This window comes from Argentina anserina, chromosome 2, assembly GCF_933775445.1.
Source record: "Argentina anserina chromosome 2, drPotAnse1.1, whole genome shotgun sequence".
NCBI lineage: Eukaryota > Viridiplantae > Streptophyta > Magnoliopsida > Rosales > Rosaceae > Argentina > Argentina anserina.
In genome coordinates this window covers 26,321,596-26,337,508 of record NC_065873.1, presented here as the reverse complement: position 1 = coordinate 26,337,508, position 15,913 = coordinate 26,321,596, and the positions used below count along the sequence as shown (strand labels likewise).

Below are 15,913 nucleotides of genomic sequence, written 5' to 3'. Positions count from 1 at the left end.
GTTTTTACTTCCTAAAATGTTCTTTTCATTTTTTTTTTGTTCCTCATTTTCTTTCCAGTGACACCCGACTCTTTCTTTACAGCCTCTCACAACCTCCTCCCCCACAAAAGAAATTTGCATCAGATATTAAGACTTTGAATCCAAACTCACTAAGAGTGCTACTTGCGAAATATTTTGAAACCAACCCGAAGTTCTCAATGTATTCACGAAACTCACCTAATTTATATCAAATTCTACATTAAGGTTAGATTTGATTGATTCTATACTGATTTTTGACAAAAATTGTGGTTCATACTTCTTTAATTTCTATGGGCTTTGTCAAATTTGATTTTTTTACGATGTTAGAATTGGTTCTCTTCGATTTTGTTGGAATTAGTTATACCAAAATTTGATTCTACACTAATGTTTTTCTTCAAATTTGATTCCTTTTTATACCATTCTTCTATATAATCCCTTGTATTTCTTTGAAATGTTGAGATTGCATATCTAATTTTGACCTCTTGGTCTTTGCAGATTGCTAGCAAAAGGTGAAATTCATTTTTCTTTCTTTGGAATGGAAGAGGACTTGCAAAAGATTGCTAATATGGTGGCACCGAATGACATGGAAGAAGACTTACATTGTTATCATTCTTCTAGTACTATTGAAAGCCTCGTCAATGGTGAGTTTAATTCTTTGTTGATTTAATTGTATGTGTTTATGTTTAATTTATATTGGGAGCACTACTAGTTAATTTACTGGAATAAAAGCATAGTAGCTGTGGTGATGGTCAGATAATGTTAGTAACTACAGTATGAAAGCTAGACTAATCTCTTCTTTGCAACAACCAAGTGAGAATAACAAATGGCCTAAATTTTTAGTATCATGTATTTAATTAACTAGTACCGTAACTATAACTATGGTTATTTGTGATTTAAGGAATGAAGAATGTCGGATGTTTTTAATGAACTCACTTTATTATCAACTAAAGTATTTAAAAAACGAGAAGACCTCATCAGGGATGTTAAGAAGATTGGGTTGACGCAAGGGTATGTCGTAGTAATCAAAAGATCAAAAGTCAATTATTATGTTGTTATTGGTTGTGATAGAGGTGGTAGTTATCGAACAAAAATTGCAGCTGAGAATAGGAAAAATAATTCATTTTCTCGTTCGATTAATTGTCCTTTTAAAATTATGGGAAGAAGGATAGCTGATGGGGGGTGGAAGGTCGAGATAATTAGCTTGTTACACAACCATGAGCCTTATAGTGACATGGCTGGGCATCCTTATTCTCGTCGATTTACTAAAGAGGAAGCCTTACAAGTAAAACAAATGAGTAGAGCTAGCATAAAACCTCGTCAAATTATCTCTTCACTCCGGCAAAGTAATCCTAAACTTCTAGTTGTTTCTAGAGATGTATATAGTAAGACAACTCAATTTAGGAAGGAGAACCTAGGTGGTCGTTCAATTATTCAAGCATTATTGGAAGAGCTTGGTGGGGCTGATTTTACTTATAATGTCAAGCATGATTATCATGGTAATTTGACCAATTTTTTCTTTGCTCATCCCACTTCTATTGAGTTGACTAAGAGCTACCATTATGTCTTTGTGATGGATTGTATTTATAAGACAAATAAGTACAAGATGCCACTACTTGAGATTATAGGAGTGTCCAGCTTCAACACATCATTTTACTCTTGCTCTATCTTCATGCAAAGAGAGGAACAAGAGGATTACGAGTGGGCTCTTGAAATGTTCAGTAAGTTGTCGGGTTTGGGTAATCAGCCTTTGGTAATAATAACCGATAGGGAGTTAGCTTTGATGAAAGCCGTATAAGTTGTGTTCCCTATGACTTCTCATCTCTTGAGTGTATGGCATATTGAGAAAAATATAGTTGCACATAATAAGGGTCAGTTTAAAGAAGATAAATACTAAGTTGTTTTTATGTCTTCTTGGTATGCCTTGGTGAAATCTTGGAATGTATCAACATACAATGAAGCTTAGATTGATTTTCAAATCCAGTATGGAGGTTATGCTTCAGTTTTGGCTTATTGCAAGTACTTGGCTCATTTAGAAATAGACATTTATATATGCATGGACGGGGAAGACTTCACATTTTGGTAATAATGTGACTTATAGAGCAGAAGGTGCTCATGCAACCATAAAGAGATATCTACAAGTTTCAACTGGTGATATCCATGAAGTGAAGGAAAATATTTGTGTTGCTATTGAAAATCAGTTTCAGGAAATTAAAACTTAACTTGCAAGTGAAAAGATTCGTGCTCCTCAAAAGTGTTGCATCCCATTCTTTAAAGAGAGGGTTAATAAGGTCGCTTTTTATGCATTGTACGAGTTGCATAAGCAATATATTTTAGCAAATAACAAAGATTAGTCATCTCAATGTAAGGGACAATTTTCTAAAGCATGGGTCTTCCTTGTGTGCACATGATTAAGGAGATGGATACCACAATGTTGCCACTTTAAACCAGATTCACATGCAATGGAGGATTGATGCAAGATCATTCAGTGTTGATAAACATGCAAGCTTGGATCACGAAGATGCTCTCACCAGCCTTTTATCCAACATTAAAGAGAAGTATGACAAACAACCACTTGCGCAAAAGGAGAATACCATAAGGCAACTTTCTCACATTGTTGGTGCATCTTGCCCCTTCATTTTTGAACCTACTATCCAACCTCATAAAGGTCGTCAAGTAGGATCAACAAAAAAAAATGCTGCTAATTCTACAATTTGAGAACCCTCGTACTTTGAAATAGTGGAGAAGACACCTGGGAAATGTAGAGTTTGTGGTGATACCAGTCATTACCGTAACAAGTGTCAATCCATCAACAAGTCCATTGCATCAAATGTGGGAAATATTGCTTAGTTTTTCAACCATTTGTTTTGGATGTATATGGATAGTAAGTATCTATTAATCTGTTATCATATTATATTAAGTTTTTTTTTATTGTTTAGAGTCTGCTTTTCTAAGTTAACTTGTATCTAACATACTATCTTTATTTGGCACTATGTTAATTGCTTTATCTAACGTGCTACCTTCTTCATTTGTAAATATAAGAGATTTTATTACTTTATATATTATATGTATAAATCTACATTTAGTGTGCTCATCAATGCTTTTATGAGTGGGTTTTAAGTGTTGGTTCAAATTAAATTGTCTTATGTGTTCATTTCTCTAATACACAAGCTTTATTTTTTGTTTTGCAGACTTAGTTTGACCTAAAGTAGTTATGTGTAGGGGAGGAGGCACTTATTTGTTTTGAATGAAGACAACTTGGTTTGGAACCTTTTTTATGCTCAAAATGAAGACATGACTTCTTTTGTATCTCTCACAACATATAATGATAATGGATAAAATGACTGATAATGACATATATATATATAATATGTCATTATCAGTTTTTAACTCTTTATGTATACTTAGTTGTTTGTTTTTATTTGTAATTTTTTTTATTTAGGTATTACATATCTGCAATAATGTAGATTTGTCATGTATGATAGCAAAAAGAGGAACTTTTGTGTAATGATCTACATGTTGAAACGTACGTCAACAGTATTCAAAATAACGTGTAATTTTGAGAAAAAGAAAAGAAAAATAAATAACATTTAAGAAGAAAGAAAGGAAGAGATTAAAGGAGGGAAGTAAAAACTATGGGGGGGGGGGGGTGATATTATAAAATAATATGAATGTAGTGTGGTTTTCAATTGTTGGAGTGAGAATTTTAGTTCCCATATATATATATATATATATACACACGGAAGCTTGTCCAAACATAATCATACATTAGAAAAATGAATTATTGCAAGTTAGCTCCATTAGGTAATTTATGATGTCCTAATACAATAATAAACATTACGCATTGATTTGCCAATTGATCAGGCTACTCTAATATCGGATCTTGGAAAAAACTTGTAGATTTATCATAGTGTAGTCAATCGTGACAAGAATCAAATATGCGGAGAAAAAACTATAAAGTCTGAACATAGTCAAGACCCCTTCACATAGACCTTCGTGTTGTCCACTTGACGAGGGGGTTTAACCATTTTGATCCCTCAACCTAACCTCCTTACAATTGTGGTTCTTGCCAAGAGAACAAGCAACTCTCTCACTCTTGCAAGGAGACGTTCATCAATGTCAAGTTTGTTTTCAAAATCGAAGTAAACTAACAAGGGGTACCGCAATACTCGGGAAGGGCAACCATAGGTGACAAGTGCAACACTGGTTTCTTTTGGAATGGATATGGTACATTGCTTAAATGATGAGAAGCAACGTATATGAAAACTATATATATATATATATGTATTTAAATGCTTAATACGCCCTCAATATGTGTTGTATGACCCACTTGGTAAAGTGATGAAATATTATGATAAGATGTGAAACAACGAACTGACAATAGATAAAGGGACTGAAACCATTATGAACTCATTAGTAAAGCCCCATATTTTTGATTTAGGGATTTGATATCTCAACAAGCTCATGTATGTGTGAGTCCTTGAACATTCATAGCGTGGACAACTATTTTGTGTAATATTAGCCCCGTGTGATTGAGGAGTAGTGTGAGAAAAGACACACACGTGTAACCTTATATGATACCAAAATTGAGTTACACGAGTTTCACGTTCAAAATCAATTGACACTCCAGGTTCAAATTTCCCTATATAAACCCATGAGCCATTTGGAACCATTATTATCAGTTGATAAACACGCGCCATGGCGGGTCCTGGAAAACAAACAGAACAGTGAAAACCCAGACGAGGCGGGAACAGTGTTTTTACCTTTTTGCTAAATTTCAATCAGCCCCAAATCAACACCAAAAGCTTCAAAATTCGAAACCCAAAATTTTTATACCAAAAACCAAAAGCACCAAACACCCGAGATTTCGTAGCAAATTCAACCTGGCTCTCTGATTTTACCATTCTCACTACAAATCCCCAATCACACCTCTCACTCAAAACCACTCTTACTTTGACTACTTCCACACCCCAAATCTCGGAGACAACTGGGATGTCTTCTTTTACCATGGCCGAGAATCGCGCGGCGGCCAAGAGGAGGGCGGTGGCGGCCTTGGCCGAGGAGCACCAGCTGGCCACTAAGAAGCGCGCGGTTCTCGGAGATCTCACCAACTTGGCAGACGCCGTCGTTTTGGCCTCTGAAAACCCTAAACCCAAATGTGAAAAACGGAGTGCTGTTAGTGCTGTGCCGGAGAGTGACAATGAAGACCCACAGCTTTGTGGTGCTTATGCTTCTGATATCTATGCCTATCTCCGCAGATTGGAGGTGAAAAGATCGTTCCTTTTTGCTTGTTTTGAATTGAAATGATATGACACTGTTGGATTCAATCTGGGTTCTTTGGGCAATGCCGTAATGGGTTTGGTTTGATTATGGGATTTGGCTTTAAAGTATGTAACTTTATGGGTTTAAGTTTGATTATGGAGGCGTAGTGTAGTAAAGAGTATTGGGTTTGATTGGAAAGTGTAAATGCTTCTGAAGAGTAATGACAATAAGTTTAGGTGCAATTTTTTTTTGGTTTAGTTGTGATAATCTAGTTGGGAATTAGGCTTACTTATAATAGATTGTTGTTTAGGTGGAACCAAAGAGAAGGCCATTGCCTGATTACATGGAGAGAATTCAGAGGGATGCTATTAGTGCTACTATGAGAGGGATTCTTGTGGATTGGTTGGTGGATGTTGCCGACGAATTTAAGTTTCTTCCAGACACTCTTTATCTATGTGTTTCCTATGTTGATAAGTATCTGTCGATGAATGTGATCGACAAGCAGAAGCTTCAGTTATTGGGAGTTGCTTCGATGTTCATTGCCTCGTAAGTCTGTGTTCTCTTTGAATAGTTTCCTGAATTTGCATACCAATTGTTGTTTAATTGCACAAGAATTATGCCGACCTTTTTCTTATTTTGTGATTAATAGGAAGTATGAAGAGATTAATCCTCCAAATGCGGATGAGCTTAGTGACATGACAGAAAATACATACACCAAAATGGAGGTATTTGCTCTATCCTCTCCCGTTCTGCACCGGATTGATACCTGAGGCTTTTGTAGTAAAGTACTTTATGGTTGTTCTTAAGGTGATCAAGATGGAGGCTGATATCCTCAAGTCTCTCAAATTCGAAATGGGGAATCCTACTGTTAGGACCTTCTTAAGGTGTGCTGACAGCCAAATCTCTTGTTGGTTCTCAAAATTACTTACACCTAGCTTGATTTAACTGTTGTAACTAATTAATGTGCATTTTACATAATGCTTTTACAGAAAGTTTACTGATGCTGCTCATGGGACAGATAAAGTAAGTTAGCTCTCTCTCTCTCTCTCTCTCTCTCTCTCTCTCTCTCTCTATATATATATATATATATATATACAGATTTTCTCAGGTCTGGATCTCCGGACCTCCGGATTTGGTCACCGGCGATGCGCAACGATGGTGCGGATGGTGCCAGCCGTGCTCCCCCTCCCGGTGATCCCGTCTGTGCCGACTGGAGCGCCATCGGCGACCCACAACGGCCAGATGGCGAAATTACCGGAATCTGCCCAGAAACTTGTTGTTTGCAGATTCCGGCCGCCATGGGTCGCCGATGGAGCTCCGGCAGTCCGTATTCGCCGTTTCCAGTGATGGCAGGCCGCAACGGCGGGGCGGACCACGACAACCACACTACCCACCTCCCGGCGATCCCGTCTGAGCCGGCCGAAGCTCCATATATATATATATATATATATATATATATATCTTGATATTCTTTGATATTGACTGCTTGCCTTATTTGTGTTGTGTGCAGACTCCCAATTTGCAGTTTGAGTTCTTGGTTTCCTACCTTGGAGAGCTAAGTTTGTTGGATTATAAATGTGTGAAGTTCTTGCCTTCTCTGGTAGCTTCATCAGTTATTTTCCTTGCAAGATTAATGAGATCAAATGTGAACCCTTGGGTAAGAGTTGTAAGTAATTTATACACTCTGGTCTCACTTCAAGTATGAGGCAACTACTAAACTTTGTTTATTTCAGTGTTCAACATTGCAACAATGCACTGGGTACAAAGCAGCTGATTTGAAAGATTGTGTTCTTGTCCTTCATGACTTGTACTTGGGTAGAGAAGGAGGATCGTTACAAGTTGTGCGAGAGAAATACAAACAACATAAGGTATTTGACCAGAAGTGTAATTTTGACATTTGATTTTCCTATTATGAGAAATGAAGAGTCTAATTGGAATGTTCTTGCTTTGACAGTTCAAGTTCGTGGCAAATGTTCCCTGCCCCCCAGAGCTACCAGCTCCTCTGTTTGATAATGTGAATGCATGATAGATGATATTAATTTGGGGTTTATGTTGAAACAATGACAATGACCGTTGTGGAAAAGCCTGTCTCAGTATGTTGGGAAGATCTGGCTAAAGGTTTACTGAGAATAATCTCAATTGAAGGCTACTTTGAAGTTTGAAGGGTGTTGACAGATGCTTAAGGGGTATCAACTGTTCTGTACGATCTTCAAGGTTTCAACTCTTCCCTAATAACTCTTTCGGTTCGCATACAAAAGAACTTCCTTAAAACTGCATAAGAATGATTTGATTTATGGTTCAAAACTTACACTCTGAATGATCTGTCCCAGGGCCATAGTAGCAGTTAAAGAAAATGTGCGAACTCAAGTTCTTGGGGTTATAGGATATAACTCCGGCGTACTCGCACATAGAAATTGGATAGCCTATGCTGCTATGTTGCTTTCATAGAGCTAACAAGGCAATGAGAGTTGACAGGATTATTTGTCCTTTTCCAACTGATACAACCAGTGGCTCCCCTCAGGTGGTATTATCGAAGAGAAAAATCTGTCCAAATTCAATCCATGACCGAACTTAGTGTGGAATGTTATTGTGTTTAAGCTGTTGGCAGTGGGGACTGTACTGCACAATTATGGCTGTGATCGTGTACTGCCAGATTACATACAAGTGAGCTGAGCTAAATTCAAATTCACAGCCAGCTAGTTGTATTTTCTTTGTAGGCGAGTTGCATTAACCTTCCATTTCTGTACAATTAAAAGGATGCAGTTATGTGGTGATCGGAATAACTTCTTGTTATATGCCTCCAGTCTCTGTTTCTCAGTTCTCCATCTGAAATTGGTTGGCTGTTAAATCTTTAAAGTGCATCAACTCATTCAGCTGCATTTCAAACGATGTGAGTCTCTATACTCTGACCCAGAGTTCAGTAAAATCCACCATCAAATTTCTTCCAAGTGCCAAAACCCAGTCAGACTCCTTCTCGAATATAACAGCCACAAAGTTAGATCTTTCGACTTGGTTTATGTCTCAGCCACTGAGGACTACATAATTCTTCGGTTGAACTCTAGTATATCAGAAACTGCCTAATATGTTCAATTAAGGGACAATTGTGAAAGCTCTGCCCGTTTTGGGGTTTCTCGTGGAGGAGGATCAGGAAGCCAGTATATGATGCGCTTTCTGCGACAACATCTTTATAGCTCCACTCAGCTGATGTTTGGGCTAAGTTTTATGCCTTGAAGCTTGGAGATTTGCTAGGATGTGAGCCAATCTATTTGGTAATTGAAACTAGTACAGTTATGATCTATGATGGTGGAAGACATGGCTGGTTGGTGGAATACGTTCAGGATTGAAAATAAGGGAAACATATATGGCTTGTTTCGTATTAGATTGTGGCAAGACATAATTGTATATGAAGAGTCTGCATTGTGTTGGTGCTTATAATCACGGTTTAGAAGAGATAGAAGTCCAAGTTGGAAAGCCTGGAACTGAAGTCTCTACACAAGCCTTAGAATAAGGGAAATGATTGCTTACGCTTTGCATCAAATGCGGGTTAGTATTCCGGCCTTTTTTTTTTTGGACTCTGCTACACTATGCCATTCCTGGTTTTTATTCAATTTTTAGGTATTTAGGTAGCAATCATTTTTATATCCTCAATATCAGATTATCAGATGCCTGCCTCTAAAACTAACCAGATTGATTATGAGTTGATATCAAGTCAGACTTGAAATCAAACCTGTTGCCTCTCAAAATTTCTAACAGAACAGTGTGAATCAGAAAAGAAATTTACTAGTAATAATAGGATGCCCATTCAGACATATTCTATAATGCTTTGCATACACAATGTACAACCAAGCTGGAGCATATCTAATAGCTAGCATTTGAAAACAAACATGCCAAGAAAACCACAGAAATATTATTAGAGTTGAGAAAGTAAGGACATCATCGTTGGGCGTGGCCTGCATTTTGCTAGCAAAGGGTGAGTTTTAGGCAATGCAATGCTACTCCCTTCAGTCATGTCCACCATCTCCTCACTAATTCTCTCCCACTCGAAACACTGAATGACTGACCCTAACGTCAGCCCTATTATCCGGTTGGCTAAGCCTTCCCCAGGACAGCCTCTCCTTCCAGTCCCAAATGGGAAGTACATGTAGACATCTCTTTCTACTAGTGCATTTTGGAACCTCTCTGGCTTAAATTTTTCAGGCTGATCCCACAACTTAGGATCATGATGTATAGCCCATGCATTCACCAACAGCATCGTACCACAGGGAACGTTGAAGCCTCCCACGGTGCAGTCCTCAGATGACTCATGTGGGAACAGAAGTGGGACAACTGGGTACAGTCTGAGTGTCTCAGTTATGATGCAATGGAGATAGGGGAGATTAGCAATGTCTGATTCCTCAATTAGCCTGATTTGCCCAATTTTCGTATCAATTTCTTTCTGTGCTTTTGCAAGGGCTTCTGGATTGTTGAGTAATAATGATAGAGCCCATTCCATGGTTCCAGCTGAGGTGTCAGTTCCTGCTGATAACATGACCTGGTAAAAACAAGCCATAGACCAACTGGTTTTTCATATTTCAAACTATATATTTGTACGCATGTAACTTTGTTTCTAAAGCACGAGTAATTTCTGGTTGAGAGCTCAAACTGAGTCTTAGGACACACTGTTAATACAGAGGGGTAACATGCGATTTGCATAAATAGTAACATAATGTCTAGAGCTCAAGCTAAAAACAATAGTAAAACAGTTCCTAGAGCATGTCTAATTTAACCTGATCAGCTAAAAACGAAATTCTTTCATAATAACTGCAGTTATGTAATAATTTGACAGGTTCTGACTGAGAGAGCTTACTTGCATCATGCCTTTTATGATTTCATCAGTGTAATATTCAGGTTCATTTGCTTGCAGTGATAACAAGACTTCCACCATGCTCTTGCTCTTCTTTTCAGAAACAGAACCACTCTGCACCTCTCTGTGTTCTTCAATCAGATGTTGCATGAACTTATCCCTCTTCTCTTGCAATTTCACCAGCTTTTTCTCAAGTCCACCAGATCCAACGTACTTCAAAACTGGCAAGAAATCTCCAATGCTAGTCCCAGTCAATAGAACACTCTCTTTTACAATCTGTTGAAATATCTTAGCTTCATTCGATTCTCCAACGTCTTCTCCATAGTATCTCCTCCCAGCAATCACCCTCATCATAACATTTAGAGTAAGCTCGAAAAACATTGACTTCATATCTAATCTCCGTGATTCATCACCATTAGACCATCGAAAAAGCCTGCAAATTAATGACCTGACTTCATCTGCACGTATGCCATGAAACATCTGAACACGGCCGGATGACAGTAGCTCAATGGTAGCTATGCGTCTCATGTTGCGCCAGTGAGAGCCATAGGAGGCCCAAATAACCGTGGTGTAGTTATATCCAAGGTGTTTTCCCGCAAGCAGCTTTGGGCGGTCTGCGAAAGACACGTCATTTTTGGTGAAGCATTCCTCAACAGCAGATGGAGAGGACACAACAAGAACAGGGCGGGATCCAAGTTTGAGGTATAAAACTGGACCATATTTTTCAGATAGTTTTGCAAGAGTTCTGTGGAGAGGCTTCTTAAAGAGGTAGAGATGGCCTATAATGGGAAATGAAAGAGAAGGGCTTGGTGGGAGTCTTTTGTTAGTTTTCTGCAGATACTTCTTGAGGAGGAACAAGAAGACAATGGAGAGCCAAATGTAGAAGTAGATTGAAGTTTCCATGGATAAGTTAAAGTCTGCAACAGGAAGCTAATCCAGCACATAAAGATCTTATCAAACCATTTTCTATGCAGTTTTCCTCCTTAATATGCAGAAAGTCAACATTATTGCTAATAATAGTGAATGCGTCATGCTGGGTCCGCACCAGCACCATAGCATGCGTATGATATGAATGGAAAGTTTAAAACGTGAATTATAGGGAATTTCTTCAATAATTCATTTGTTCTGTTTGAGAACTTGAGGTAGTTTAGCTACTGTTGGAGAAGCTTCTGCATTTATAAATTTTTATGGTCTGTAATATTTGGATTTCGACTAATTTCCTTGGTAATTCATTCATTCAGGACTTGGAGGATGCGATGTTGGCTTGGAGAACATGTTAAAGTATTCAGGTGGGTCTGATGTTGGGAACTTGGGATCGTAGAAAGCTACCAGCAAGTAAAATATGCCCACCAGGTATATGTGAAAATGCTTGATCCACTTTTGTTCTTCTATGAGAATTCCTTTTTGGTCATGAGAGATACACTGTGTTATAAGAATGGTGCATTGATAGAGAACCAAACATAAGTATCAATGAATAATTGCATTTAAGCACATGTGCTATCTTACTGGATGGAAATAAGAAACCAAGAAAACCCAATAGATTTGCTTGGAGTTTCGGCTAAGAAAACCAGGAAGCTAGTATATGATGCGTTTTCCACAACAGTCTTTATAGCTCGACTCTGCTGATGTTTGGGCTAAGTTTTTATCTTTAAGCTTGGAGATTTGCTAGGATGTGAGCCAATCTATTTGGTTATGGAAACTAGTACAGTGATGACCTATATATGATGGTGGAAGACATGGCTGGTTGGTGGAATATGTTCAGGATTGATCATAAGAGAAAAAAATACGGCTTGTTTAATATTAGATGTGGCAAGACATGATTGTATCTGAAGAGAGTCTGCTTTGTCTAAGTGATTATAATCACGGTTTGGAAGAGATCGAAGTCCAGGTGGAAAGGCTGGAACTGAAGCCTCTACACAAGCCTTAAATACAAGGAATGATAGCTCACTCTTTTCATCAATTGCTGGTTAATTATTTCGGCCTTTTTTTTTTACTCTACAACACTATGGCGTTCCTGTTTTTTATTCGATTGGGTAGCAATCATTTTTACATGCTCAATATCCGATTCCTTCCTCTGAAACTAACCAGATTAATATGAGTTAATATCAAGTCAGACTTGAATCTCAAATCAAAACCTTTTGCCTGCCAAATTTTTTAACAGAACAGTGTGAAATCAGAAGAGAAATTTACAAGTAATTATAAGATGCCCAAACAAACATATTCTATAATGCTTTGTACACACAATGTAAAACCAAGCTTGAACATATCTAATAGCTAGCATTTGAAAATAAACATGCCAAGAAAACCACAAAAATATTATTAGAGCTGAGAAAGTAAGGACTGATGCAAGATGAAAATTGTGTATTATTGAATGATATGAGGGCCTATATTTATATATGCATTACTTCACTTGAATCCCACAGGATTCGGAGTCCTAATCTATTACAAATATGTGAATCTATCTCTAACATGAAACCTAATAAGGCTAAGACACACACAAGTGTAAAATAATAATTCTTCCGGAACACTCCATCTTGTGTCGCATGCCTAGGTTGCATGGTGCACACATCTTTGCCTCGGTAAAAACCTTGTCAAGCAAAATAAAAACCTCTTGGGTAAAAACAAAAGTTTGATCGAAGGGAAAAAGAGCACAACGCACCGTCTACATTTGATAGCATCATATGAGATAGACTCCCCCTGAAGTCTACGAAACAACTCCTCCTTGATTAGCGTCATAATCATGGAGTACAAAGAACAACGTATACAACGTTCATTACATGCTTCTCAAACGTAGTCTTGGGCTAATGATTAATTATTAATCTAGCCACACATCCTTAGATCATACATGTTATACTTAGCCAAACTTAGATCTTAGGAAACAAGATTGCATAACAACTCAAAACAAGAGTCTGCAATGAAAATCAGATTCTCGGGTAGAATAACATTCACTCACTTAAACGGCTATAACTTTTTCGTCAAAATAGGTATCAGCGAACCGTAAAATGTTTTGGAAAGTAGACACACGTGGCTTTCCAATGACATAAAGTTCACAATCTAATTCGACCTGAGCAGTTTACAGTGCTCTGTCGAAGTTGACTGATTTGCAAATTTTCGGACAAAACTGTTCTACTTTGTTAAAATGGCCATAACTCACTCAATATGATAGCTATAAACAAATGGTTGGTGTCCTTGGAAAGTAGACACATAGACCTTTTCAACGGTACCAATTTCACCATATTTCATTATGCGATCTGTCCTATAAGTCTCGTTGAAGTTGACCTACGAAACTGGACATAATCTGATTTGTCACATTCAACGTGTCTTTCGCAAAAAGAATGGGGGAATGAACCAATGAAAGACTGATTTTGGTCTGAGACGGAACCGTACGCATCCTCTACGCTACCAGTGTCGACTGCTACACCAAGGCGTTGGTGTGGATAGGATTTGTGTTGGTTCACTAAGTGTAGAACTAAACTCATGTCAAAGGAGCAATGCAAGTCCAATGACGATGCATAGGCGCATAGTTAATCACGTCATAATGAAAGCAATAGAGTCTCAACGACACTTACATATATGAATCTATATCTCATTGAATCTCTTCATCATCTTTACTTAGACTGAATTGAGGATCAAGAATTAGCTTTCATATGAACACATATGGGTATGAGTTCTTGCAACCGATTGTACTACGTTCTCTCGAACGTCGCAGTCTGATTACATAAGCTCTTTGTGGTCTGGAGGCATTTAAAGTCCCTCGGGCACTCTCATAATTGCGTCAAAATCCATTTACAGATATGCAATGACCACTATCATATGCTGCAAATCAGTTTTCATGGACACTACTACTGATTAAGTAGTGGAAAACAATTATGTCCATAACGAGAGAATATAACTCATCGTAGTCAATACTAGGATAATGAGACAATCTTTGCGCCATAAATTCTGCAAATATTGCATGACTTCATCTTTCTCATTAAACTTACGAACAACGACCAACATAACAAGTCTAGTTCAGCCTGTATTGATTCTTTCCACTTCGGTCAAGTTGCTCATCGTTGATGCTTTACAACGGAATAAGAGCATAAGCGAATACATCATCAATAATGGAAAATCAATCCATTAAACACACGTGCACGATTATACGATCAATTGAGAGATTTCTTTTCTTCTCTAACATCAACAAAAGGAGTCTGTAGCGTTCCACAGAAACTTAGTTGATACACATGTTTAGAGAATATCTCTTGATAATGGGCGAAATACTTGTACCTACGCACCTCGCTTGTTTCAGGTTTTGATTTCAGAGAATAATGGTCTCCCCCTTATCTAGGCAGGAGCCAAGACCGAAGCTATGACCCTTACTAGTCTATCTTTGCGTTTGTCACCCTTGTTTTGTGGTGCAATACCACGGGCGCTGACAACACTACATCGTACGATAGTGCCATCGCCGGCTTCCTTCCCAATGTCAGGGATGGTGCCAATGGTGCTAGGACCAGGTCATATGAAATTCTCCCATATTATGAGAGTTCCAACCTTACGGCACATCACAGCATTTATGTGCGATCTCATCACTTTCGCAATATCAGTAAAGTCATTAAGCATCGAATCTTTGACTTTTTGGAGGTTGATAATGTGTTGCACTTTTTCTCACTTTGAGTAGTGCGAGATCTTAATGAGACATAGTGCCACACCACGTCAATTCCTAGCTTTAAAACCGGAATGAGAGCATTCCATATCTCCCCCTAACGACGGGAAGTATGTCTCAACAAAGTGACCGTCTGCTAAAATCGCAGGATAGAGATTCACGGTTGTAGATTGGAAATAGCGGATAAGTGTTGGTGATTCATAAATCATAACCATCCAAAATACTTAATCGTTTCAAGTAGACCCATTGAGATAACTACAATAGAGGCACATAAGCAACTTTAACCAAATATGCGTTAGTGAAAAGAACGTTGAGATCGTATCCAGTAACCATCTGGTACGCACTAAACACTTGGTGAGTTGTGGGTCTGAAACGAATAAGTGTCGCTGCATGAAACATCATTACATATCCCCATGCAAAAATTGGCAGATTAGTACCCATAACCAAGTTCGAGCTCCGCTAGATCGTGCAGTGAATGAACATGAGTAATAATATATTCAACGACGATCCCAGTAGACATGCAAAACGAAATCATCAAAGTCGTGGAGGTGAACTCTCCAGCGATATCTAATCAAATAGATTTGAGAGGATGAGAACGGTGGTGAGCCCTTAGGATGATGATCATAGCTAAAAACTTAGCAAATGCAGCGTTCAATGTGGAAAGCAAAGCGACGTGTGACCCACGCGTCGATGCTCTTAACCTATACCATAAAAATACCGAAAAATGTCCGCATTCGTTTGGATATGGTCCACTAATGTCACCTTAAATACTTTGTAAGAATGAAATGTTCTCGGTTAGAGCCTTAATAAATAATTATTTCCTTGAAATCTAACAAGATAATAAGCTTTGCAAAATGAGCGATTGGCATTAGAGATTACCATGGAGGCATTAAAAAACACGGAATGCATCACAAGCTCCTGTGAAGGAGGGGATGCCGCCACTGACGGCCTAAATGCCATGGAGCCGCCGAGAGGAGGACGCGCAAAGCCAGGCGAAGGTTTGGTCGGCGCGGGTCGATCTCTGTGGTCGTAGACGAATGAGACAAGAAGTCCGATCATGGCAGAGCGGAGGAGAAGAGCGGTGTCGTCGTCGATGCAGATGCATAACCCTCCGAGGACTAACGTTGGCCTAGGAGCTTGTGTAGTGGCGC

At 38.5% G+C, this 15,913-nt stretch overlaps 2 protein-coding genes across 3 annotated transcripts; one reads left to right on the top strand and one right to left on the bottom strand.

Annotated features, from left to right (window-relative positions):
* Positions 1-4,816: 4,816 nt before the first annotated feature.
* LOC126782854 (G2/mitotic-specific cyclin C13-1-like) lies at positions 4,817-8,063 on the top strand. 2 transcript variants are annotated; one of them, XR_007670817.1, is made up of 9 exons: positions 4,817-5,280; positions 5,588-5,823; positions 5,927-6,002; positions 6,085-6,161; positions 6,267-6,300; positions 6,788-6,934; positions 7,011-7,145; positions 7,232-7,491; positions 7,608-8,063. XR_007670817.1 is itself a non-coding variant. In XM_050508184.1 (8 exons), the coding sequence occupies exons 1-8, from the start codon at positions 5,008-5,010 to the stop codon at positions 7,301-7,303; spliced, it is 1,050 nt and encodes a 349-aa protein (XP_050364141.1). In that variant the 5' UTR covers positions 4,817-5,007; the 3' UTR covers positions 7,304-7,513. The 2 variants fall into 2 exon arrangements, 1 of the variants encoding a protein (XP_050364141.1); XM_050508184.1 differs by lacking the exon at positions 7,608-8,063 and having other exon boundaries at positions 7,232-7,513.
* Positions 8,064-9,039: 976 nt separating this feature from the next.
* LOC126782298 (cytochrome P450 81Q32-like) lies at positions 9,040-11,413 on the bottom strand. The gene is made up of 2 exons (XM_050507517.1): positions 10,124-11,413; positions 9,040-9,808 (listed from the first exon to the last, which is right to left on the bottom strand). The coding sequence occupies exons 1-2, from the start codon at positions 11,021-11,023 to the stop codon at positions 9,188-9,190; spliced, it is 1,521 nt and encodes a 506-aa protein (XP_050363474.1). The 5' UTR covers positions 11,024-11,413; the 3' UTR covers positions 9,040-9,187.
* Positions 11,414-15,913: the final 4,500 nt, after the last annotated feature.